Source organism: Protopterus annectens, chromosome 6.part1 (assembly GCF_019279795.1).
Source record: "Protopterus annectens isolate FY-2018-M chromosome 6.part1, PAN1.0, whole genome shotgun sequence".
NCBI lineage: Eukaryota > Metazoa > Chordata > Ceratodontiformes > Protopteridae > Protopterus > Protopterus annectens.
This window is the reverse complement of record NC_056738.1, coordinates 365,206,157-365,231,875: the sequence shown is the minus strand read 5'-3', so window position 1 is coordinate 365,231,875 and position 25,719 is coordinate 365,206,157. Positions and strand designations below refer to the sequence as shown.

The 25,719-nt window shown below is 43.6% G+C and overlaps 1 protein-coding gene across 1 annotated transcript in view; it reads right to left on the bottom strand.

Moving 5' to 3' along the window:
- Nucleotides 1-792: 792 nt before the first annotated feature.
- Nucleotides 793-25,719, bottom strand: part of CDCA5 (cell division cycle associated 5) — a gene marked incomplete in the record, with an annotated part of 643,625 nt that continues 618,698 nt past the window's right edge. Inside the window, 1 exon segment of the mRNA XM_044075780.1 lies at nucleotides 793-2,601. Coding sequence (XP_043931715.1) covers nucleotides 2,521-2,601 — 81 coding nt within the window.

The window sequence follows — 25,719 nt, the reverse complement described above, 5'->3', positions numbered from 1 at the left end:
CGAAGATTTAGATCCAAACTATGTGGATAGATGAAAGTAGGCATCAAAGCAGGAGGTGGGTGGTAAATGACTAGTAACATCACTGCATATTAAAGTACAGAAATTAAAAAAATAATCAATCAATAATGATGAACTCTGAATGGAAGAAAAGGGACTACCAAACCTGGGATGCTTCAGGGAAGGTCTCCGAAGCTTGATTGCCAGTTATGTGTTATTACTGAAATATCTAAACAAACTTCTTTTTAGTGTTAATTATAGCTTAAGGATGAAAAAAATTGTACACAAACGTTACTTAAACCCCATAGTTTACCCTTCTGACGCTCCTTATTTTCATTTACATAGCTGTGAGTACGATGACATAACTCGGTGTGTGAGGCAAAGTGGGAAGAACAAATGAATGCAATAGGTAAAGAGTTGAGATCACGAGGAAAATGCAACTCTCATATACATTACATTAACAATATACCTTACTTGACTGCTTGCCTTTACTTGGACACCCTGCCATAAAGTACGAGTGCAGTCAGAAATGTAGGTTTGCTTGGAAGGCTGTGATCAGCGATAATCTGGATGGAAATTCAACCTCTGTTTTGCTAGTTCGGCAGAAACAGTACACAGACTATCCATTTCCCATTTTAGTAGTCCTGCTCCCATTGATAGCACATGATGAATGCGCTTGTTAAAGCTTCCAGTTCTCAGAAATTGCATTTGAAAGCTATAAGTTCAGTATATTTCCATGAAACTGCAAACACTGCTCAGAGTGACATACCAAATGACATCAGATCATCAGGCTGGTGATAGACCAGTTGTAAATTTACTGACAACTAAAAAATATGAACAGGATATTGTGCTTTTCTTTAATTTCTGAAGAGATACAAGGATTAATAGGTTGAAGAATGAGGATGACTGAATGTCTGCCTAGTTATCATATTTCTCACAATTTTCTGCAATGCTGAAAATAGCCCCATGGATATGATGTCTACATTTTGGAAAATGTAAAGCTGACAAATGCAAAACCTGAATATCACTGTGCAGAAGACTCCACAAAGATCTGGTAACAGGAAGGAATAACAAACACAAAGGTTAATCAGTGGTTTGCAAGGTGTAAATAGATGTTATTTTTTTTTTCCTGTGAACATGAGCCACTTGACAATCAAATTCTTCCAGCAACACTTCCTATAATTTCCTCCGATTAAGCCACTGGAGAAAAAAACATCTTCAAGGAGTAGGACACTTCATATTTAGCTAAGTAATAAATCAGACTATACTTCATAAAGTACAATACAATATTAAACATATAATTGTATCTGAAGTTGTAGCTGTCTGTGGAATGTCTTAAAAAGGAGAGATGCAACTACTCTCCTCAGTCACTGCGTTTACCCAAATCACACAAAACTCACACAGCATGATGAACAAAAAACATAAATCTCAACTGCACACAAGATGAAATCACCAAGTTAGCATACATTTTTCAAAGACAGTGGCTGCAACCAGTATGAGAATGACCAATTACAAACAAATGTCATTTGAAAACTGGTTAGTACCAAGAGAACAAATAATTTACCATTTATTATAAACGGGATGAGAAGTAATTTTGCTACTTTTGCTAAGAATATGACATTGCAATTAATATAGATAAGGACAGGCATTGGCTGTAGTAGTGAAAGCTTTTTGACATAGCTGGGACAGATAGGACAGCTTCCACTCTATGTGGAGCTATACATGTATAGGTTTAATAAGGCGCAGACTTGCAAGTGGCAAGCACAAATTTCACTTGCACTACAAAAAAATACATATACAACAGGGTCTTAAGCAAGTCTGAAGAAGTAATTACTTTCTTCTGCTACCCATTTCTATGTCTACTTTTCAAATCTTGGTGGGAACACCTATAGCTGCTTTATACACTAAGAAAGTAGATAATGGATAACCCTTCTGAAAGTAGTCATCACTGGATAACGCTTTCTCATAAACCCAGAGTACATCTACAAAACTCAGCTATAAATGTTCAAATTAAACTTATGTTTGTAGAAATAACTAACCTTTCCTGAAATAAATGAAAAAGAAAAACAAATGATGCAACATTTGTACATGTTTAAGTAAAATATTTATCCAAGCTAGTGGTACATAAGCCTCTCTCATCTACATGCATGTGCCGTTAGCAAACAAAATTTTTCCAGATTTCCTACAAAAATGGAGAAGCAAATGTGAACTGAAAGCAGAGGGTAGTAGAGAACTGGCGCAAATAAACAAAGATCCTTTTTGCTGAAACAAAAATAAATACAAATTAAAAACATCCTGGTTGGTCATATCTGATCTTCCTATAAACCAGGTTCCAAATTGTTTAAATTTGCATAATTGAACTTCAACACAACTCTTATTTTACTTAATTCACTTAAATAAAATGGAATAGATAAAACAATACAAGAAAACAATTTACATTTTCACTAACAGTTATTTACAATGTTTAAACCAGTAGTATGATTTCCAGGTGTGTGAACTTCTTGACCATCAAAAATAAGTCCATTACTCCACAATTAGGCTAAATTTTTCTGCTTCTTCAAACTGGGCATTCATCTGGGCAGCCCACTCATCCAAGTCGGACATCTAATAAGGGGGGAACATTATGATCAATATCAAGATACAGAAAACATTAAACAATTTCAAGTTTATACCATTTATTATCACATTAGAAACACAAGACAAATAATCTAATATCAGGGAGCCTAATATGAAACAGCAAACATCGTACGTGATGTCAAAAGCTTTGCATGGGAAGCTAAGTATACAGACTTCAAAGAGGGAGCACATTTATCACTAAATACAAAGAATGTACACATTTGTTGCTAGTAAACATGCTACGCACATTTTCATATATGACAGAGGACACAGTGTTGAAGGCTACATGCAACACTAGAATCCACAATGACATAACACAAGTGAATATATGACTGTATGCTCCACATACCAGCAGGCAACTAACTAATCAACTGGGTAGTGCCAAAACTCAGGTAAATGGTCCCTTGACAACTGCCAGCAACAGCAAAGTATACAACAATGTTTGTGTGTCTGCTTGGGTCTTCACACCTGCACCCCACTTTAATTACGTACACAGATCACGTTCATGTAAATAAGTAAAACAATTCAAACAGCACAAAATAGAAGGTCTAATAGCAGTTGCTGTTGTTCTGGTACCACCTTGCCATGGAATGAGTAACAACCAGCTATTTTAAAATGGCCTGTTTTGAGACAGCTCTATCCCTACCTTACCTTAACAAGGCATCAGAGGCACTTTGCCAGTTTCTGGAAAGTGACTCAGTAGATGGCACAAAGAAACTTATCAGGTTTCAAGGCAAAGACAGAAAGATAAAGTTAAAGTTAGTCATACAACCTTTATAAGGGATGCCAGCAACAACCTGCTCACAAGTCCACAGGACATCTGAACTAAGAAATCCCCACAGAGGTTGTAGTGTCCCAGACACAGCTTACAATGAGAAAAATGAAGGAAACCACCACAGAAGAACAGAACTAAGAAAATGAAGTCAAGGAAATCAGCAGGTTCAGATGAGGTCAGAGCAGATATGATGAAGATACTGAGTGAGGATAAGGGACAAATGGCTTCTGTGGGTACTCGTAGCAATATGGATAGAAAGGTATATCCTAGATGACTGGAAAATAAGCATAGTAGTGCTAGTGTTCCAAGAACAAAGGGGACATTCACAGCTGTGGGCAGTACAGAGGTATCAAACTCCTGTTACATTGCATGAAAGTTCTGGACAGGGTGACTAAAAAACGAACAAACAGTAGCAGTAAGCAATATGGGAGATGAGCAGCTTCGATTCAGATCAGGATACAGCACAACTTAACCAATGTTTGTAGTGATAGATAGTTGAGAAGAAGCTGGAAACAAGGAGTCCAACTAGGCATTCCTATACTAGAAAGAAGCATACAGGGTCGCAAGAAAGCTGATCTGCTCAGTCCTGCGGTGGTTAGAAGTCCCAGAAACAATGGCAGAATTAGTGCAAGTTATGTACAAGTACCAAATGACTCAGGTAGTGTGTCTGGACTCTCAAAAGGGTTCCCTGTGGGAGTGGGTGTACATCAGGGTTCAGATCTGAGCCCACTGCTGTTCATACTGGTGATGGACTACATTAGCAAACAGGTCGGAAGGGAAGATCAACAAAGTTGTTTTACATAGACAATGGTGCATCACAAGCAGGTGATGAGCAAGAACTTTAGCAAAGGATAAGGGAATAGAATGCAAAACTGAAGGCACATGGGATGAAAGAGTACACAAGACCATTTTAATGGCAGCAAATGGGGGAAATCGGAATAAGATGAGAATTCAGACAGACTAGTGGAACAGGTTAACAGCTTCAAGTATCTGGGAGGGGTGGTTGAGAAGTGAAGTTTGAATAAGGAGGTCAAAGCTAGAATCAGAGGAGCAGCAGCCAACTGGCAGAGAGGGTCAGGTGTAATGTATGACAAAAAATGCCAAAACAGCTGAAACGTAAGGTGTACAAAACAGGGGTGTGACCAGTTTTACTATACGGAAAATAAATCTTGGCAGCAAAGGCAGAGTAAATGAGGAAGCTACATGTAATAGAGATTTAAGTGCCTGAGACATGTGGTAGGATGCACTTTGTGGGACAGACTAAGAAATAGGACATAATTGCAGAAGCCAAAGCAGCTCCAATTGCAGAAAAGGTCAAAGAGAACAAATTACCATGGTTCGGGGGCATATGCATAAAAGCAGTAGACATTCTAGGGAAGATGACAGAACTGGAAGAAGGCAAGAGGAAACAAGAGCATCCAGCAAAGTGGTGGAAGGATTGTGTGACAGAAAACTGGCAACAGTCAGGCATGAGTGTCAAAGAAGGTAGGAGAGATGGTGAGAGCTGACATGACAGTCGGACCCCATGTAGAAAAATGAGAAGGGGGTTGATTATGATGACGATGATGATGATGCAGTGAACTAGATAATTTTTAAGATAGCATGTTCTGAGACAGGCCAACCCTCCAACTTTGCAAAGGCTAACCGGACCTGAATTCCCTCCTTTAGTTCTTTCTAGCAGAAATCCCAGTTATATATGCACATCCTGGATATGCAAGCAATTTCCTCCCTTGATCTATGTGGGAGAATACAACACAGGGAGGTCAATGGCTCGCTTTGGGTCTTCGCTCACCACTCTGAGTATAAAAGTGTGATTGCTGTGGAGATGTAACTTGTCCTTGTGGAAAATGAGAAACAGAAGAGGGCTTGTAATTTAAATATCCTCCTAGTAGATGTAATGGACAATAAAAAAAAATAGTTATTTAAGGGGTGCTGAGGCTGGTAGCTCAGATGGTGGTTGTGTTAACTTTTCTAGCACATAGTTGAGATTTCATTACAAGGTGGGGGGGGGGCAGCTTTCTTGGGAAGGCTCAAGTATAAGAACCCCCTTTGAGGGATTGCTTTATTAGTAATGGGGAAAAAGGGATAGACCCATGGTAAGCAAGCAGAGACAGTAGGTTAAAGATGACCTGACATAAAAGGCTAACAGGTACTTGAGCACCAAGCAAGAATGGTGCTAGAGAGAGGACATGGATACCAAGTCAAAGGGAATATCTTTCTCACTTTATTAGGTATGGTTTCCTTGTATTTGGCTTCCTAGTCTCCCTTAAGAGAGCATGTGCATCTTCATAAAACACAGATCTAAAGGAGATGAGTGCTGTATCATCCAAGATATCAGACTGAGTTTTCAGCTTTGCATGTAAGGAAGAGAGCATGTTTTTGGTTAGAGGTTCCTATGATGAGGCAGAGCATGTTTTTGGTTAGAGGTCCCCATGATGAGGCAGCTGGAAAGATTACATCCATACTATGCTCCAATAGGAGGGAGAACCATGCTGGCTTTGCCAGTAAGCAATACTTTGACTTGTAATCTATTGTATGCATTATCCTAAGGAGACTGATAGAGAGAGAGAGAGAAAATGCCTGTTCAACTTACGTAGAAGGCTTCGGTTGTCCAAGCTTACGATGCTGGTGCAATAGTGTAAAATTCTTTGCAGTCTGCTTTTTGGAGAAGTGAAATTGTATTTCTGGTGCACCTGACCTATGAAACACATTCAGAAAAAATATTCTAGTTCATCCATTTGTGCAGATCTGCTTCTGCTTAACCTTTCCTGAGGAGGGATGTAGAGGCCCTGATGATCAAATCTGACTCCTGAGCTAAGTACATTACCTCCATGGCCAACCTACTAGAGAGGCAAGAATTGGGTCCTTTCTGCCTGTTAACATTAATGCGGTGTTGTCATTGAAGATATGAAGGGTTCCCCCTGCTGACAGCTTTGTTTGAAAGCTTTTATGACTAAGTTCACAGCCAAAATCTCCTTGATAATGTGCATTTTTCTCAAGGATTTGTTACAGATCTCTTGAATATTCAGCTATCTGAGTGAGGCCCTCATCACACACTTAAGGAGTCGGAGACTTTATGGGACGTCTGTCTCTTGAATGGGACCCCTGACTGACCTTCTGCTGTACCCACCATGAGAGCTTTTTTTTTTTTTTTTGGATACAAGGAAGCATGGGAATATGACACTGTAAAAAGTAGGCATGCCGGCACCACCAGTTTCTCTGGCACAACTGCAGTTTTCACATTTGAAGCCTTGCCAGGAGGACTGTAAACTCTGTGGATGCCATCGACCCTTGTACACTGAGGACGTCTCAAACTGTAATCAGACTTTGCTGTGGTACTGTAGCAAAATAAGGGGTCAGGAAAAAATACTTTGAGGGGGAAGAAAGGCCCACTTGTTTATGTCCATAAACTGGACATGTGGGGAGGACACTGATTTGGGAAGGTTCAGAGAGAAAGCCCCAGAACCCGAAAGCAGGTCTGAAGTAGATTGTATGGCTGTCAGTGTCTTCCCTAAGGATGGGCTCTGAATGATATAGCCATCTCATTAAGGGTCAATGCGATCACCCTTAGTCCTGCTGTAGGCATTTATTAGAGCCAGGTCCTTTGTGAATACCATAGATGAAGACAAAGAAATAAACAGAGCAAGTACTGTCAGATTTGAATCAGAGGAATGGCCTGTATGCTTTGGCAATGGGTATGTGGAGGTAGGCATCCTTTAGACCCTTTTCTTGGGACTAGAGACATTCTTATGTAAAACACTGTCTGCTTTGGCATTCTATTGCCCCTGATTTAGAATGTCTAGTAACACAGTCAAGATTAGATGTCTGTTCTCTTGGTATAAAGGGGTTGCCAGAAAACTTCAGTGTTTTTACAAACTGAAGCCTGTCAACTTGTCTCAAAACACTTCAGCCACAAGAATCTCGACTGATTTCCCCTACTGTTAAAAATAGTCCCAAATAACTCATTCTTTTATGCCTGGATGTTTGGGAGAGGGAGGAATTTGAGTGGTAGGGGACAGAAGAGCTCTGTTGGATCATAGCTACACCATTGAGATGTCCTGGCCCTTAGGGTTATCAGGATTTCCCTTTTCGTCAGTTTGCCATTTCATCTTGAGCTCGCCATTTTTCTCATGTGGCTTGCTTAATCTTTTTCCTCTGGTTGAAGAGACAACTTTTAGTGGGATAATTTCAATTTTGTGTGTGTATGGGGGAGCTACAACTACATAAGGGCTTACCATAACAGATGTTTATGGAAATCATTGCAACAGTAGTTCTAACTAATTGGACTTTCTCCGCAGAAGGTCTGACTACGAGCGAGCAAGACAGAGCTCAGTACCCTTTTCCCCTCATTGAGTTGAGATGTCTGCCCATCTGGGACATCAGGACATATCCATTATAAAATCTGCATCCATGCACGTCGTTATAGCTTGGTTGCTTGCCCAGTTAACCAGACCATGAACTGTGAAAACTAACAAAGGCCCAGGGAAACAAGGGGAACAAGGCGATGCCTGCTCCGCTGGCTCTAGCCGCCCCCTCCGTGGCATGAGAGAGAAGTCACACACAAGTGTTGGATACCGACTTTAGAGTGGCCATTCGTGCCGAGAAGGTTCTTTTATCCTCAGCCGACATGGACTCCGGGGGTGATCCAGTGTACTCTTTGATTAGATCCCACTGAAGGCGAATCACGTGTGCTAAGTAGTTCAGCGCCCTTACATAGAAGGTGGCTGAAGCCAACATCCGCTTTCCAATGCGGTCCATCATCCGAGACTCCTTGTCGGGAGGATGTACCGAGCAACTATCCTGAGAAAGTTCCTTCTTGGTGGCAGCCGCCACCACCATGGCATCTACTGGGGAACTTTTGCTCCACACAATCCTGTCGGGGGACTAAGGATTTTATCTGGTCTCCTGGGGATCGGCTCTACAGTGTCCGGCCCCTTCCACGCCCTGGTAATAAGATCTACCAGGGGGTCGCCAGAGGGGACACCCAAGAGGTAGATGGACCTGTGTCAAATGCCTCCAGAAACACAGACTCATCAGAGGAAGGTTTTTGGGCTGACCACCTCCCTCTAATGCGCAGCATCTCCATGATGTCTCCAAAGGAGATGTCTTCGGGGGGGTGACCTGAGGGAACCTTCCCCTTCCTCCAAGTCAGTGTCTTCCGTGAGGGACTTGGGGGAGTCCAAGTGCCTCCTTTTACACTTTCGTTTGTGAGGAGCCTCTTCGGGGGGGCTGTCAGAGGAGGGCTCACCAACCAGGTCCTGTTCCTCTAGGGAACCATCTGGGATGTAGACGCAGGCTGTCCCTGGGGCTGGATGATGGAAGACAGGCCCGTCTGCGAGGTAATGGCTAGTGGATCTGTAGCACGAGCCTGGGGCCTTGAATCCCTCGAGAGGACCCACTCCATGACGTCGAAGGTGAACCGCTCTCCCTATTATCCGAGAGCAGCCCCCTCGGATCAGACATGTGGATCGGTACCGAAGCAATCAGACCCGAAGGAGAAGCGTGCTCCGACCGCAACAGAGCCAAAGACACACTCACCCCTCCGATCAGAGGCTCGGCTCACGGCCCCGAGAGCTCGGATCCAAAAAAGGACCCGACAAACTCGAGGGTACAGCCGGCGTCGAAGTAAAGATTACTATCAGCGCAGACTCCCCGGCTCCGATGCTACCCGTATCAGACGGCTCTGAAACCCGGTAATGGATCGGAGAAGGAGCAATGGGGGCAAAGAAAGGGTCAGTAAAAACACTGAAGATCTGAAGTAGTTAACTTCATTTGATCAGCAACCCTGTGGGGTATCGGATCCGACCCGGCAGCTTTCCAAGCTAGAGATCCAAGCTCCAAGCTCTTCCCCCTTACCCAGAGACCTTCAAGGGAGAAAGGAGCTGCTTAGCCGGCGAGGCAGAGGGGACAGAATAGGCCCGCTGCTTGTGGCTCCTATGCCTCTCCCTGTCTCTTTCCTTCTCTCTATCTCACCTATCTTTCTTTATGGAGTCCCTCTCTCCCTGGGACACAGTGGGAGTTTAAGTCCCGGCCAGGGGAGCAGGAACAGTTGGCTGAACAGCCGCAGCCACGGCTGGTGCCACTGAGGGAGAGGAGGAAGAAGCAGAATCCACAAGCAAAAGGTCCGCAAGGATTAACTTGGTCCTTCTGTCCCTCAAAGCCCGGGGGTTGAAGGCGGCACATATCTGGTAGCCTGATGATAAATGAGCCACCCCCAGGCAAATAATGCACTGAGTGTGGCCATCGGCTGGGGACAGCTTATGGCCACACACAGAGCATTTAGAAAATATGGCCTTAGGCCATGACACCTCACACACACAGATAAGGGGAAGGGAAAGGTTAAGACTGACTACTAAAACAATTTAAGCTAAATACACTAAGGGTCGATTAACACACAATTTTTTGAGAAAAAAAAAAAACAGAGCAAAAAACCCTATTAAACCACTCACAAAACCGCCAGGAGCTCGTCACTCGTACTTCAAGAAGCCATGGCAAACGAGATCGAAGGACTGGAGGGAGGTAGCAGGGTATTATGGGTAAGGGGGAAGAGCTTGGAGCTTGGATCTCTAGCTTGGAAAGCTGCCGGGTCGGATCCGATACCCCACAGGGTTGCTGATCAAATGAAGTTAACTTCAGATCTTCAGTGTTTTTACAAACTGAAGCCTGTCAACTTGTCTCAAAACACTTCAGCCACAAAAATCTTGAGTGATTTTCCCTACTGTTAAAAATAGCCCCAAATAACTCATTTTTTTATGCCTGGATGTTTGGGAGAGGGAGGAGGTTGAGTGGTAGGGAAGAGAAGAGCTCTGTTGGGTCATAGCTACACCCTTGAGGTGTCCTGGCCCTTAGGGTTATCAGGATTTCCCTTTTCGTCAGTTTGCCATTTCATCTTGAGCTCGCCATTCTTCTCATGTGGCTTGCTTAATCTTTTTCCTCTGGTTGAAGAGCCAACTTTTAGTGGAATAATTTCAATTGTGTGTGTGTATGGGGGAGCTACAACTATATAAGGGGCTTACCATAACAGATGTTTATGGAAATCATTGCAACAGTAGTTCTAACTAATTGGACTTTCTCCGCAGAAGGTCTGACTACGAGCGAGCAAGACAGAGCTCAGTACCCTTTTCCCCTCATCGAGTTGAGATGTCTGCTGATCTGGGACATCAGGACATATCCATTATAAAATCTGCATCCATGCACGCTGTTATAGCTTGGTTGCTTGCCCAGTTAACCAGACCATGAACTGTGAAAATGAACAAAGGTCCAGGAAAACAAGGGGAATTTACATGAGGATGCACTAGTATGGGAAGATAGTAAGAAAGTGGGCTCCTTATCCCTACTCAGACCTTGTCAGGCCTGAGGCACTGAAACGGGAAAGAGGAAAGAATAAAGATCGGCAGCCTGGGCTGAGATGGGATAACCTAATAGCAAAACTAAGAAATGAGATAAAGGAAGTGAGACTGAACTGCACTAGTTGTCTGCTAAAACATTACTGTTATGGTAAGTTCTTACACAACTATACTTAGTTCACTTAGCTCACTGGTGCATTAGTTCTGACTACAGGGATGATGCCTAGTGCTCTGGCATGAAAGGGTGGTGGCAAGAATACTATGGCTGCGTTGAAGCATACCCTGCAACGTGGCTGGAACAAACTCAGTTCTACCCCTGTTAGCAATGCCCAACTTAGTGTTTTAAAAAGTTTTGCCCAAGTAGCTGTTTCCAATATAGTTGGTGTGTTGGCACCCTTAAGATAGTACCCAGAGTGCTATGAACTTTTAGAGGCTGACAGTTTCTTACTCCGGGATATATTATCAGAACATGATGCAGTGTCACAGCCATTAGGTGGGAGTTTGTTATGACACCTCATGTCTGTCCTTTCTTGTAGGGAAAAGAAACAACTGATTGGACCTTCACATACCTGTGGTTCTGTTTAAATATCTGTTTTCTGTGTACATCAAGACTTTTGGAATTAGGGGAACAAGATAAGCAGCTAAATAGCTAGGTTGGGTCAAAATTCTATCAGTACCCAAGACATAAAGGAGGGAATTTCTCTCACTCTGTCCACGGAGAAGTCTAGAAATGGTTCTTTGTACATCAGTGCTTTGAGTTCAGATATTCCCTTAGCTGAGATGACAGCTACTACCAAGATTGTTTTGCAAGTTATATACTTAATGGTGCAGGTTCAAATAAGTGTCTGGGTTAATTTTACAAGGATATAATTCAGATCCCAAGTGGAATTATTTTTCATGGTGCTCTTAAGCATAATACAAACTGCAGGAGTAATTTGACACGTGGGAGACTTGCCAAGGGTGGATACAATAGCAGGCAGACTAACATGTCCAAAAGGTGTACCTTAACTGAGCTGTTTAATACAGGACCCCTCCATTAGGTACTAAAGAATCATGGACATCAGTGCTATGCTAAGATACTGACTTCTTCCAAGACAAGAAAGACTGTTCCATTTTTAGTGACTCAACTTGTAGCCTCCAAGAGTGTTAAATACGTCTCCTTGTAACCTGGTACCTGAAAGGACAACAGTGTTAGACCATCCAAGCTGTGGTCAGTAGTGTTTTCAGACTGGAGGTTATGAGGGTCCCCTTGTCTTGAGTTGAGAGACCCACCAGGAGGAAGTTGTTTACCCTGGATATTTTGTGGAGGAGTGCTGCTTGGTGCAGAAGGGTACAATCAATAGCATAATTGGCCCCTCCTGTCTTACCTTCCTTTTTCCCCAAACCTCTATTAAATTTACACATATGTCAAAGGCAATCTTACATTTATATAAATGAAAAACATACAAAATTATATCACTTTACAGTTTACATCACCGACACCATTGAAACAACTGTAGTTGTAAATATTATGCATCACTTATAAACCATCCAGTCATTGTCAGTTAAGCATTATATGGCTCATTCAAATCCTGCCTCAAACTTCGTTCCTGCTCTGCATATGTTGTTCCCACAATTCCCATTTTTTCCTGCTCTGCATATGTTGTTCCCACAATTCCCATTTTTTCCTATGTAGTTGCAACTTCCCTTTTCTAAAGATCCCAATTCCACTTGTTTTATCTCTGTTACTATAGTCACTACTCTAGTAAAGTTGGTCTACACTTTGATTTACATTTTCTAGTAATTGCTTTATTTGGCAGCCACCATAATTAAGACTCAGAAAGGCTTTACTATGCCTAGGCAATTCCGATTATGCAGCATAACTTAAAAAAAAAAAAAAATCCTCTCCCCAGTCAGCCCAATTCTTTGGAATCTACTTGGGGTATAAAAATACCAATGTAAACACTTCCAGGCAAAGATCCTAAATCTTCTGGACTTTGTTGTATATTTGGGGGAGATGCATATATCCCACCATTGTTTCTTTGTGAATTGCTAATCCAGTCTCTCACCAATCCTTTCTAAGCTCCTCTGATTGATTCTTATAATTATCATGCAATATTTTATACACTTTACTAATTATTCCTTTTTTTAATGGCAACTTCTGTTCTAGATTCTATTAAAAACTCTACCAGTGCTGGTCTTTCATTTAGGAGCGCCCTATTTTCTTTCTCTTTGCCTATATACTCTGATATCAATCCTTGAAAGGAAAGGCAATCTCTAACCTGCAGTCCAAATAAATTATTGGCCTCTTCCCATTCTATTACCTTCCCCTTTCTAGTTATTTGCTCCCCAATACCTTGGTTTTTTGCCGGTTTTCTCCAATAAATTCTGGCCTCCACTTGTCTATTACCTGTATCCCTGACCACAGTCAACCCAAAGTCGGCAAAATCTTTTTTCTCCATTCTCGTGCTGGTTTGGTTCTTAGAATACTCCCGGCTATTTTATGAATGTAATACTCTGTGTGGCTTTGGTTATTCTCCCTGGTAAAGCAGGGGGAATCAAAGGAAATGCACAAAGGAAGAGGCATGACATCAATGCTCATGCTTCCTTGTTGGGTTCTTTTGAGCAAAACTTTTTCAACTGTCCAGGGATACATAAAGTCCATCTCAGGGACACCCTACCTGTACACTAACTGAAGGAAGACATCCCAGTCTAGCATCTATTTCTGTTGCTCAGTCACTGTATTGCAATATGAGAGTATGGAGATTACTTTGAGAGTCATCTAAGTCTGCAGAGCAAATTCTCTGGCACTCATGGCTAGTCTGCAAAGGATTTAAGAACATGTCCCTCCTTGCTTGTTGATATATCACATGACCATGGTATCTGTGACTACCTGAGGGATGCACAGATTTTTTTTTTTTAATTCTATTTCACATTAGTATCCTTCTTCCTTTGGGCTGCACTTCACAAAACGTGGGATTTTAATTTTATACACCTTGTGTTTTGTTAGTGACTGGCTTGGGGGGGGGGGGGTCCTGAAGAAAGGGAAAGTACAGTTTTGTACCTACCATAAATGTAGATGTTCGAGGATTCCATTGCTGCAGTCCTTACTATTGGGTATAGTCCGCATCCAGTCGGCCCGAATACCAGAGTATAAGGCTGACGTCGGTCAGGGCGCATTAGACTGACGTCAGTACGTCAGGGTACTAATGCGCATGACCGGCGTCATATCCTCAGTCTTTTCTTGCCCCAGATGTCAGAAGACCCTAAAAAGACAAGGCCCAAAATACCTGCACCAAAACATGAACAATATATACAAAAATATAAGCATGGAAACTCACCTACACAACCACCCCTAAACACAGAGGGAAGGAGGGAGGGAATTGGACTGCAGCAATGGAATCCTCGAACATCTACATTTATGGTAGGTACAAAACTGTACTATGTTCTTCGTTTCCATTGCTGCAGTCCTTACTATTGGGTAGAATCCCAAAGCAGAGGTAAGGGAGGCTGGCAAATCATAAAGAAGCAGGAGCTGACAACATGCCTTGCAAAACAGCTGTGGCAAAACCAGCCCTAGACTTAGAGTAGATAGGAAGGTGATAATGCTTAGAGAAAGTATGCACTGAACTCCAAGTAGCTGCTTCCAAAATATCCTTAGTTGCCACCCCCCGTAGAAATGCAGTTGAAGTGGCAGTAGCCCTAGTGGAATGAGGCCTAATCCCAGCTGGAATCTCCTCGCCATGATGGGAATAACAAAATGCAATGCAAAAGCCAATCCACCTAGAAATAGTTTGTTTTGACACAGGCTTGCCCTGCGAACTCAAAGCAAAAGAAACAAACAACTGCTGAGACCGCCTAAAATCCTTAGTCCTGCTTAAGTAATAACGCAATTGCCTGTGTACATCTAAAGTATGCAAAATCTTTTCCCCTTTATTTTGGGGGTCTGCATAAAAAGTAGGCAAATGAATAGTTTGGTTTAAAGCCACACTAGAAACCACCTTAGGCATAAAGGAAGGATTAGTACGTAATGATACCCTATCCTTATGGAAAATCAAAAAGGGCTCGACTGCCATAAGGGCCTGCAACTCAGACACCCTTCTTGGAGAAGTAATAGGCAACAACAAAGCAGTCTTCCATGACAAATATTTCAATTCAGCAGTAGCCGCAGGCTCAAAGGTTGTAGAGTAAGTTTTCCAACACAAAATTGAGATCCCAAGCAGGAGTAGGAGCTCTATTGGGGGTCTTATATTCTGTGCCCCTCTAAGAAACTGCTTGAACAAAGGATGCGAAAACAATGGTGGGTCACAATCATAGTGAGCTGAGATTGCTGCAGCATGAATCTTAATGGAAGAGAAGGACAGACCCTTGTCCAGTAACTCAGTAAGATATTGAAGAGCCACACTCAAATTAGGCTCAGAAATCTCCAAATTCTTTGCTTTACTCCAAAATAAAAATCTCTTCCATTTGTCTGCGTACACTTTCCTTGTACTAGGTCTTCTAGCTTCCATAATCACATTTAAAACTTGTTGAGGAAGTTGAGACCTGCTGTGTTTCAACACAGAATATGCCAGGCTGTCAGATGAAGAGAGTGAAGCTTGACATTGAGCAGATGACCGTCCTTCTGGGATAACAGATGTGGAATCAAAGGTAAAGGCCATGGAGGCTTCTTTACCAGACTCGTAGTAGTGGGTACCAGTGTTGCCGAGGCCAATCTGGAGCTATCAAAATCATCCTTGGCCTGTCCTGTCTGACCTTTAACAGTACCTTTGGAAGAAGAGGCAGAGGTGGAAAGGCATACACATGAAGGTTTGTCCAACTGAAAGACAGAGCATCCACTTTCCAAGCTGTGTGATGAAACCCCTTTGTGCAAAACTGTGGCAGCTGGTGGTTTAGTGGAGAAGCGAACAGATCTATGTCTGGAGTTCCCCATGACACTGTCAATTTCTGAAATACATGAAGATCCAGTTTCCACTCGTGGGGATCCATGATTTGTCTGCTTAACACATCTGCTAAGGAGTTCTGTGCTCCTGGCAGAAACCTTGCCTGAAGAGTTAGGTGCAAGCGTAGCGCAGTCTCCCATAAAATCATTGCTTGCCTGCATAGAGGATAAGAATGTGTTCTGTTTGTTGATGTACCACATGACAGTTGTGTTGTCTGTTAGAATCAACACCTGCCCTGGAAGAAGTAACTCCTTGAAAGCCAGTAATGCGAACTGGACTGCTAACATCTCCTTCATGTTGATATGTAGATGCTGTAGTCTGGCAGGCCACTTGTCTTGTATCCACTTTCCATTTAGATGAGCTCCCCAAGCAATATCCGAGGCATCTGTCGTTAAAATCTGACTCGCCTCTGGCGGGTCACAGAGAGTCCCTTGTTTAGGTGACATTCCTGAGCCCACCACAAAAATTCTCTTTGAAGGCAAGGTATTATTTGAATGACAGTGTCTAAATCCTGGCAGTGCTGTGTCCATACATTTTTGAGATACCATTGCAACTTCCTCATATGCAGTTTGGCATTGGGAAGCGCCAGAATACAAGATGCCATGAACCCTAATGCTTGAAGGACTGTCTTTGCAGTCGGACTGATGAGATAGTTGATGGAAGTAAAGTGATAGACTCTTTTGTTTGTCCGGGGTTAAAAAGGCCATCTGGGCTGCTGTATTCAGTCTCACACCCAGAAAGCACATGTCTTGAGAGGGTACTAGACTGGACTTTATTTCGTTCACAGAATACCCTAGGCATCTTAGCACTGCTATAACATATTCCAGATGCTGTAGAAGGTCTTCCTTTTCTTGAGCCAGAATCAGGCAGTCGTCTAAATAAGGATAGATTTGAATTCCTTGTAGCCTGAAGTAAGCTATCACTGGAGCCAGAACCTTTGTGAATACTCTGGGCAGTAGATAAGCCAAAGGGCAATGCAGAGAACTGATAATGAGAATCTCCAGCTCGAAACCGCAGATACTTCCTGCAACTTAGCCTGATAGGCACATGAAGGTAAGCTTCCTTGAGATCTAAAGTTACCATCCAGTGATCTTTGCCCAGCAGGGTAAAAGCTGTTGTAATGTCAACATCTTGAACTTGGGAATGTCCAGATAAGTGTTGAGGAGAGATAAATCCAAAATCGGTCTCCACGTGTTCCCCTTCTTTGGTACTAGGAACATGCGAGAATAAAATCCTAGGCCCCTTTCTGATACAGGGACTGGCTGAATGGCCCCCATTTGGAGTAACTGAGAAACTTGCTTGTGAGCCTCTTTTCTTTGTGGAGGAGGAACGTCTGGCATGCCTTTGAAAGGGGCATTGTATGGAAATAAAATCTGTAACCGTGGTGAATGATGTCCAACACCCATCTGTCTTGAGTAATTAAATCCCAATTTTCTTTGAAAAGAGACAGTCGTCCTCCCAAAGGAGCTGCCAGGCGAGAATCTACTGGCAGCTGAAAAGGCAGGTCATTGGGTCTGTTTACGAAAGGACTGACCCCTGTCCTCACCAGAAGTCTGAGCAGGTGAACTCCTGTTCTAGGCCTAAAAGAACCTTGAGCCCTGCCCCTACCACGTCTAGACCTACCCCTAGACTGGGAATCATAAGCAGGATATGTCCACCCCTTAGCAGGCCAATTTCTACTAAACTTCGGTGGCTGTACCTGCAAAAAATCTTTAACAGTTTGCATAGACTTAGCTTTGTCCTCCATTTTCTTTAAAACTGCTTCCACAGGTGAACCAAACAACACATCAGACTGTAAAGGAGCATCCAAAATCCTTGTCTTAACATGCTCAGCCAAATTTTGATCCCGCAACCAGGCATGCCTGCGAAGAACAGAACTAGTGGCAGCCACCCTCGAGGAGGCCTGCACAGCATCAAAAAGTACAGTTTTGTACCTACCATAAATGTAGATGTTCGAGGATTCCCTTGCTGCAGTCCTGACAATTGGGTATAGTCCGCGTCCCAGTCGGCCCGAATACCAGAGAGCTGACGCCGGTCATGGCCTTAGACTGACGCCAGTACGTCAGGGTACTAATGCGCATGACCGACGCCATTTCCTCAGTCTTTTCTTGCCCCAGATGTCAGAAGACCCAAAAAGACAAGTCCCAAAAACAACCTGCACCAAAAAACATGTACAATATATACAGTAATATATATATATATATACAAAAAATATAAGCGTGTAAACTCACCTACACAACCACCCTGAAAAACAGAGGGAAGGAGGGAGGAAATTGGACTGCAGCAAGGGAATCCTCGAACATCTACATTTATGGTAGGTACAAAACTGTACTATGTTCTTCGCCTTCCTTGCTGCAGTCCTGACAATTGGGTAGAATCCCAAAGCAGAGGTAAGGGAGGCTGGCAAATTATAAAGTAGCAGGAGCTGACAACATGCCTTGTAAAACAGCTGTGGCAAAACCAGCTCTAGTCTTAGAGTATATAGGCAGGTGATAATGCCTAGAGAAAGTATGCACTGAACTCCAAGTAGCTGCTTCCAGAATATCCTTAGTTGCCACCCCTTAGAAATGCTGTTGAAGTGGCAGTAGCCCTAGTGGAATGAGGCCTAATCCCAGCTGGAACCTCTTTGCCATGATGGGAATAACAAAATGCAATGCAAAAGCCAATCCATCTAGAAATAGTTTGTTTTGACACAGGCTTGCCCTGTGAACTTAAAGCAAAAGAAACAAGTAACTGCTGAGACTGTCTAAAATCTTTAGTCCTGCTCAAATAATAACGCAATTGCCTGTGTACATCTAAAGTGTGCAAAATCTTTTCCCCTTTATTTTGAGGATCTGCAAAAAACGTAGGCAAATGAATAGTTTGGTTTAAAGCCACACTAGAAACCACCTTAGGCATAAAGGAAGGATTAGTGCGTAATGATACCCTGTCCTTATGGAAAATCAAAAGGGCTCTACTGCCATAAGGGCCTGCAACTCAGACACCCTTCTTGCAGAAGTAATAGCCAACAGAAAAGCAGTCTTCCATGACAAATATTTCAATTCAGCAGTAGCTGCAGGCTCAAAAGGTTGTAGAGTAAGTTTTTCCAACACAAAATTGAGATCCCAAGCAGGAGTAGGAGCTCTACGTGGGGGTCTTATATTCTTTGCCCCTCTAAGAAACTGCTTGAACAAAGGATGCGAAAACAAAGGTGGGTCACAATCATAGTGAGCTGAAATTGCTGCAGCATGAATCTTTATGGAAGAGAAGACAAACCTTTGTCCAATAATTCAGTAAGATATTGAAGAGCCACACTCAAATTAGGCTCTGAAATCTCCAAATTCTTTGCTGTACTCCAAAATAAAAATCTCTTCCATTTTTCATGTGACACTCTCCTAGTACTAGGCCTTCTAGCTTCCATAATCACATTTAAAACTTGTTGAGGAAGCTGAGACCTACCATGCTTCAACACAGAATATGCCAAGCTGTGAGATGAAGAGATTGAAGCTTGACATTGAGCAGATGACCGTCCTTCTGAGATAACAGATGAGGAATCAGAGGTAAAGGCCATGGAGGCTTCTTTACAAGACTCCTTAGAAGTGGGTACCAGTGTTGCCGAGGCCAATCTGGAGCTATCAAAATCATCCTTGGCCTGTCCTGTCTGACCTTTAGTAATACCTTTGGAAGAAGAGGTAGAGGTGGAAAGGCATAGACATGAAGGTTTTTCCAACTGAAAGACAGAGCATCCACTTTCCAAGCTGTGTGATGAAACCCCTTTGTGCAATACTTTGGCAGCTGGTGGTTTAGTGGAGAAGCGAACAGATCTATGTCTGGAGTTCCCCATGACACTGTCAATTTCTGAAATACATGAAGATCCAGTTTCCACTCGTGGGGATCCATGATTTGTCTGCTTAAAACATCTGCTAGGGAGTTCTGTGCTCCTGGCAGAAACCTTGCCTGAAGAGTCAGTTGCAGGCTTAGCAGTCTCCCATAAAATCATTGCTTGCCTGCATAGAGGATAAGAATGTGTTCCCCTTGCTTGTTGATGTACCACATGACAGTTGTGTTGTCTGTCAGAATCAACACCTGCCCTGGAAGAAGTAACTCCTTGAATGCCATCAATGCAAACTGGACTGCTAACATCTCCTTCATGTTGATATGTAGATGCTGTAGTCTGGCAGGCCACTTGTCTTGTATCCACTTTCCATTTAGATGAGCTCCCCAAGCAGTGTCCGAGGCATCTGTCGTTAAAATCTGACTCGCCTCTGGCCGGGTCACAGAGAGTCCCTTGTTTAGGTGACATTCCTGAGCCCACCACAAGAATTCCTTTTGAAGGCAAGGTATTATTTGAATGACAGTGTCCAAATCTTGGCAGTGCTGTGTCCATACATTTTTGAGATACCATTGCAGCTTCCTCATATGCAGTTTGGCATTGGGAAGCACCAGAATACAAGATGCCATGAACCCTAATGCTTGCAGGACTGTCCTTGCAGTCAGCACGGACTGATGAGATAGTTGATGGAAGTAAAGTGACAGACTCTTTTGTTTGTCCGGGGTTAAAAAGGCCATCTGAGCTGCTGTATTCAGTCTCACACCCAGAAAGCACATGTCTTGAGAGGGTACTAGACTGGACTTTATTTCGTTCACAGAATACCCTAGGCATCTTAGCACTGCTATGACATATTCCAGATGCTGTAGAAGGTGTTCCTTTTCTTGAGCCAGAATCAGGCAGTCGTCCAAGTAAGGATAGATTTGAATGCCTTGAAGCCTGAAGTAGTCTATCACTGTAGTCAGCACCTTTGTGAATACTCTGGGCAGTAGATAAGCCAAAGGGCAATGCAGAGAACTGATAATGAAAATCTCCAGTTCGAAACCGCAGATACTTTCTGCAACTTAGCCTTATGGGCACATGAAGGTAAGCTTCCTTGAGATCCAAAGTTACCATCCAGTGATCCTTGCCCAGCAGAGGTAACAGTTGCTGTAACGTCAACATCTTGAACTTGGGAATGTCCAGATAAGTGTTGAGGATAGATAAATCCAAAATTGGTCTCCACATGTTCCCCTTCTTTGGTACTAGGAACAGGCGAGAATAAAATCCAAGCCCCTTTCTGACACAGGGACTGGCTGAATAGCCCCTATCTGGAGTAACTGAGAAACTTGCTTGTGAGCCTCTTTTCTTTGTGGAGGAGGAACATCTGGCATGCCTTTGAAAGGGGGCATTGTGTGGAAATAAAATCTGTACCCGTGATGAATGATATCCAGCACCCATCTGTCTTGAGTGATTAAATCCCAATTTTCTTTGAAAAGAGACAATCTTCCTCCCAAAGGAGCTGCCAGACGAGTCCACTGGCAGCTGAAAAGGCAGGTCATTGGTTCTGCTTACGAAAGGACTGACCCCTGCCCTCACCAGAAGTCTGAACAGGTGAACTGTCAGATCTAGGCCTAAACGAACCTTGAGCCCTGCCCCTACCACGTCTAGACCTACCCCTAGACTGGGAACCATAAGCAGGATATGTCCACCCCTTAGCAGGCCAATTTCTACTAAACTTCGGAGGCTGCACCTGCAAAAAATCTTTAACAGTCTGCATAGACTTAGCTTTGTCCTCCATTTTCTTTAAAACTGCTTCCACAGGCGGTCCAAACAACACATCAGACTGTAAAGGAGCATCCAAAATCCTGGTCTTAACATGCTCAGCTAAATTCTGATCCTTCAACCATGCATGTCGAAGAACAGAACTAGTAGCAGCCACCCTCGAGGAGGCCTGAACAGCATCAAAACCACACTGCAAAGAATGCTTACCCACTTGTTCAGACACATGAACCAAATCCAGCAATTCTTTACACTCAATACCTTCCGCCAAAGCATCCACCTTAGATTTCAATTGTGAAAGGAGATAATTCTGATATTTCAGCATATGAAATTGACAATTCAACGCCTCATGGCTAGAGTGGAAGAAGTATATACTTTCCCCACCTATCCAAAGCCCTTGCCTCTTTATCAGAGGGTACAGGATTTTTAACCACAGAAGCTTTAACACCTTTAGGCCCCTGAGAAACAGTTTCTGGGTCCGCCCTGGGACTCTTAAACAAATACTTATGAGCTTCAGGCACCCTATAATACCTATCAGGCTTAACAGGAGCAGGAGGCAAGGAATCAGGGTTCAGAGAAGCCTCTGCAAAAACATCCTCCACCACATTCAACACAGGAGGAATAGCTAAGGGCCTATGCTGGGGCAAAAACAAGAATTCTCTAAGCCTTTTTCTGGAGTCAGAGTAATCTTGGCCTTCCCATTTAAAGTGCTCCCTCATGGAGTGAAGAGTCTCTGAAAATGAAAAATCCTCAGGAGGAGAAGCGGAAGGAGTGGAATCATCCACATCAGAATCAGAATAAGTAGGAAATTCTGGCAAGTCTTCCACAGAAGACTCTGAAGCCTGTGAACACTGTTCAAAACTATCAAACTCCTGCTCCACCCTAGGCCTCTTATCAGGTGGGGGCATAGAACCTCTAATCAGAGTAATCAAATCTTCTGCCATTTTAAACATATGTTTCTTAGGCACAGAGCCCGAAATGCTAGGAGAAGCCCTACAGAAGCTGAACTTGGCCTTCCTCTAAAAGAAGCTTTGGCAACAGAAGGAGAGGCCCTAACTACCTTGGGAAGAGAGGGAAGAACAGTAACCTGAGAAGCCCCCTCAGCCTGGCCTACCTCCTGAGAGGGCACATCCTGTAACAGTAAAGTATCTGCCTGAGACTCCATAGAGACTCCTGGCAAAACCTCTGGCTCCCTGAGCCTTCTAAAGGACCGGCGTCCGGGACTGCCGGTTCCTCACCCTAGACTTCACTGTTTTGTCCTTGCGCTTCTTAGATGAAGCAGGCGCGGAGCATCCGGCGGCATAGTATAATTGCAACGTTTCCCAAACACTAACCTAGCACAATCAAGCCTCCTCTTAATAGTGCGCTTGTTAAATCTAGCACAAGAACGGCAACCAACAACGCCGTGCTCAGGCCCTAAACAAGGTATACACAATGTATGATAATCCCTATGGTATCTGCTTCCCACAAGAAATACAGTTATTCACTTTTTCTGACATCCGGTTAAATACTGAGGCAAGAAAAACCAAAATGTTCTCAACGGGTACTTAGCCAACTCTGTACTCGGTCTGAAACTCCGGTTTCGGAAAATCTCAGAACGCCAACCTGCACTCGCAAAATTGCTTCTGCATCGGACCATGCGGCAAAAAAGACTGAGGAAATGACGTCGGTCATGCGCATTAGTACCCTGACGTACTGACGTCAGTCTAAGGCGCCATGACCGACGTCAGCCTTATACTCTGGTATTCGGGCCGACTGGGACGCGGACTATACCCAATTGTCAGGACTGCAGCAAGGGAAGACGAAGAACATCCACATTGCAAAGAATGCTTGCCCACTTGTTCAGACACATAAACTAAATCCAGCAATTCTTTACAATCAATACCTTCCGCCAAAGCATCCACCTTAGATTTCAATTGTGAAAGGAGATAATTTTGATATTTCAGCATGTGAAACCGACAATTCAACGCTCTCATGGCTAGAGTGGAAGAAGTATACACCTTCTTACCCCACCTATCCAACGCCCTCGCCTCTTTGTCAGTGGGAACAGGACTTTTAACCACAGAGGCCTTAACACCTTTAGGCCCCTGAGAAACAGTGTCTGGGTCCGCCCTAGGACTCTTAAACAAATACTTATGAGCTTCGGGCACCCTATAGTACCTATCAGGTTTAACAGGAGCAGGAGGCAAAGAATCAGGGTTCAGGGAAGCCTCTGCAAAAACATCTTCCACCACATTTAACACAGGAGGTATAGCTAAGGGCCTATGCTGGGGTAAAAACAAGAATTCCCTAAGCCTCTTCCTGGAATCAGAGTAATCCTGGCCTTCCCATTTAAAGTGCTCCCTCATGGAATGCAGAGTCTCTGAAAATGAAAAATCCTCAGGAGGAGAAGCCGAAGGAGTGGCATCATCCACATCAGAATCAGAATAATGAGGACACTCCTGCAAATCTTCCGCAGAAGACTCAGAAGCCCCTGAACCCTGTTCAAAACTGTCAAACTCTGGCTCCACCCTAGGCCTCTTATCAGGAGGGCCCATAGAACCTCTAATCATAGTAATCAAATCTTCTGCCATTTTAAGCATATGTTTCTTAGGTACGGAACCCGAAATGCTAGGAGAAGCCCCTACTGAAGCTGAACTTGGCCTACCTCTAAAAGAAGTTTTGGCAACAGAAGGAGAGGCTCTAACTACTTTGGGAAGAGAGGGAGGAATAGTTACCTGAGAAGCCCCCTCAGCCTGGCCTGCCTCCTGAGAGGGTACATCCTGTAACAGTAAAGTTTCTGCCTGAGACTCCATAGAAACTCCTGGCAAAACCTCTGGCTCCACTGAGCCACCTAAAGAACCGGCGTCCGGGACTGCGGTTCATCAACCCTAGGCTTCGCTGTTTTGTCCTTGCGCTTCTTGGGCGGCGGCGTCGGGGCATCCGGCGGCATTTTATAATTAACGCTTCCCAAACACTAATCTGGCACAGTCTAACCTCCTCTTAATAGTGCGTTTGTTAAACCTAGCACAAGAGCGGCAACCAACAACGTCGTGCTCAGGACCTAAACAAGGTATACACAATGTATGGTAATCCCTATGAGGTATTTGTTTCCACAAGAAATACAGTTATTCACTTTTTCTGACATCCGGTTAAATAATGAGGCAAGAAAAACCAAAATGTTCTAACGGGTACTTAGCCAACTCTGATTCGGTCTGAAACTCCGTTTGAAATATTTCAGAACGCCAACCTGCACTCGCAAAACTGCTTCTGCATCGGACCACGCGCAAAAGACTGAGGATATGGCGCCGTCATGCTAGTACCCTGACGTACTGACGTCAGTCTAATGCGCCCTGACCGACGTCAGCCTTATACTCTGGTATTCGGGCCGACTGGATGCGGACTATACCCAATAGTAAGGACTGCAGCAATGGAAAACGAAGAACATCAGCAGCATTTAGTCTCAGTTGTTTGAGTCACCATTTCAGCTGCTTGGATATGCAGGGCAACACGAAAATTATTTCTTCTAGGTATCAGGATTGCTGGTTCCAGATGGATCTATGGTAACGCTGAAGCCTTGAGCATCCTGGCCATTGGTACAGTAATGATGGTGCATCCCAGAGCCCTGAGGCACTCCTTAACCAACACCCTCTTCTTCACAGCTAGATCGAGGAAATATTTCTCCACATGTTCCCCCTTTTATGGAAGAAAAGCCTTCTGACAATTAGAATCTAATAAATATCTCAGAAAAGACAAAAAACAGGCAACTGAATCGCTTGATTTAAGTCAGACTCCAAGGCCACGTTAGGAAAGAAAGGGTTTCCTTGAGAAAGATCCCATCTTTCTTTGTGAAAGAACCTACAGACACTAGATCCTACCCAGTTCGGCTTTGTCAAGGGCAGATCCTGCCTTTTGAACCTGGTTGACTTCTTTGAAACAGTCACCAAAGCCATAGATGAAGGGAAGGTACTCCACACACAGCCTATCTGGACCTTGCAAAGGCATTTGACACAATACCCCACTCGGGCATCATAGATAAGCTATCCAATTTAAATATAAACCCCTATGTCACAAGATGGGTCGCAAACTGGCTCAAAGACAGAACCCACAGAGTGAGAGTTGCTGGAGCCATGTCAGACTCGAAACCGGTCACAAGTGGCGTCCCACAGTGTTCTGTCCTGGGACCACTCTTGTTCGGTATATACTTTTCCAAGGTACAGGCAAACGTGGGAGGACTATGGCTCACCAAGTTCGCATACGACTGCAAACTGGGCGCCATAATCAACTCTCCAGCTGACATAAACATCCTTCAAAAAGGTCTGACAGAGACAGATAACTGGTGCCAGCGCCATGGTTTAAAGCTAAATGCCAAAAAATATATAGTCATACCCTTTGGCAAAAACAATGTGCCCACAAAATACCACATAGGCGGAAACCCATTAAGTACAGAGAAAGTTATTAGGGACCTGGGGACCCAAGTTGATAGCAATCTCTCCTTTGAAAACCACATTGCCA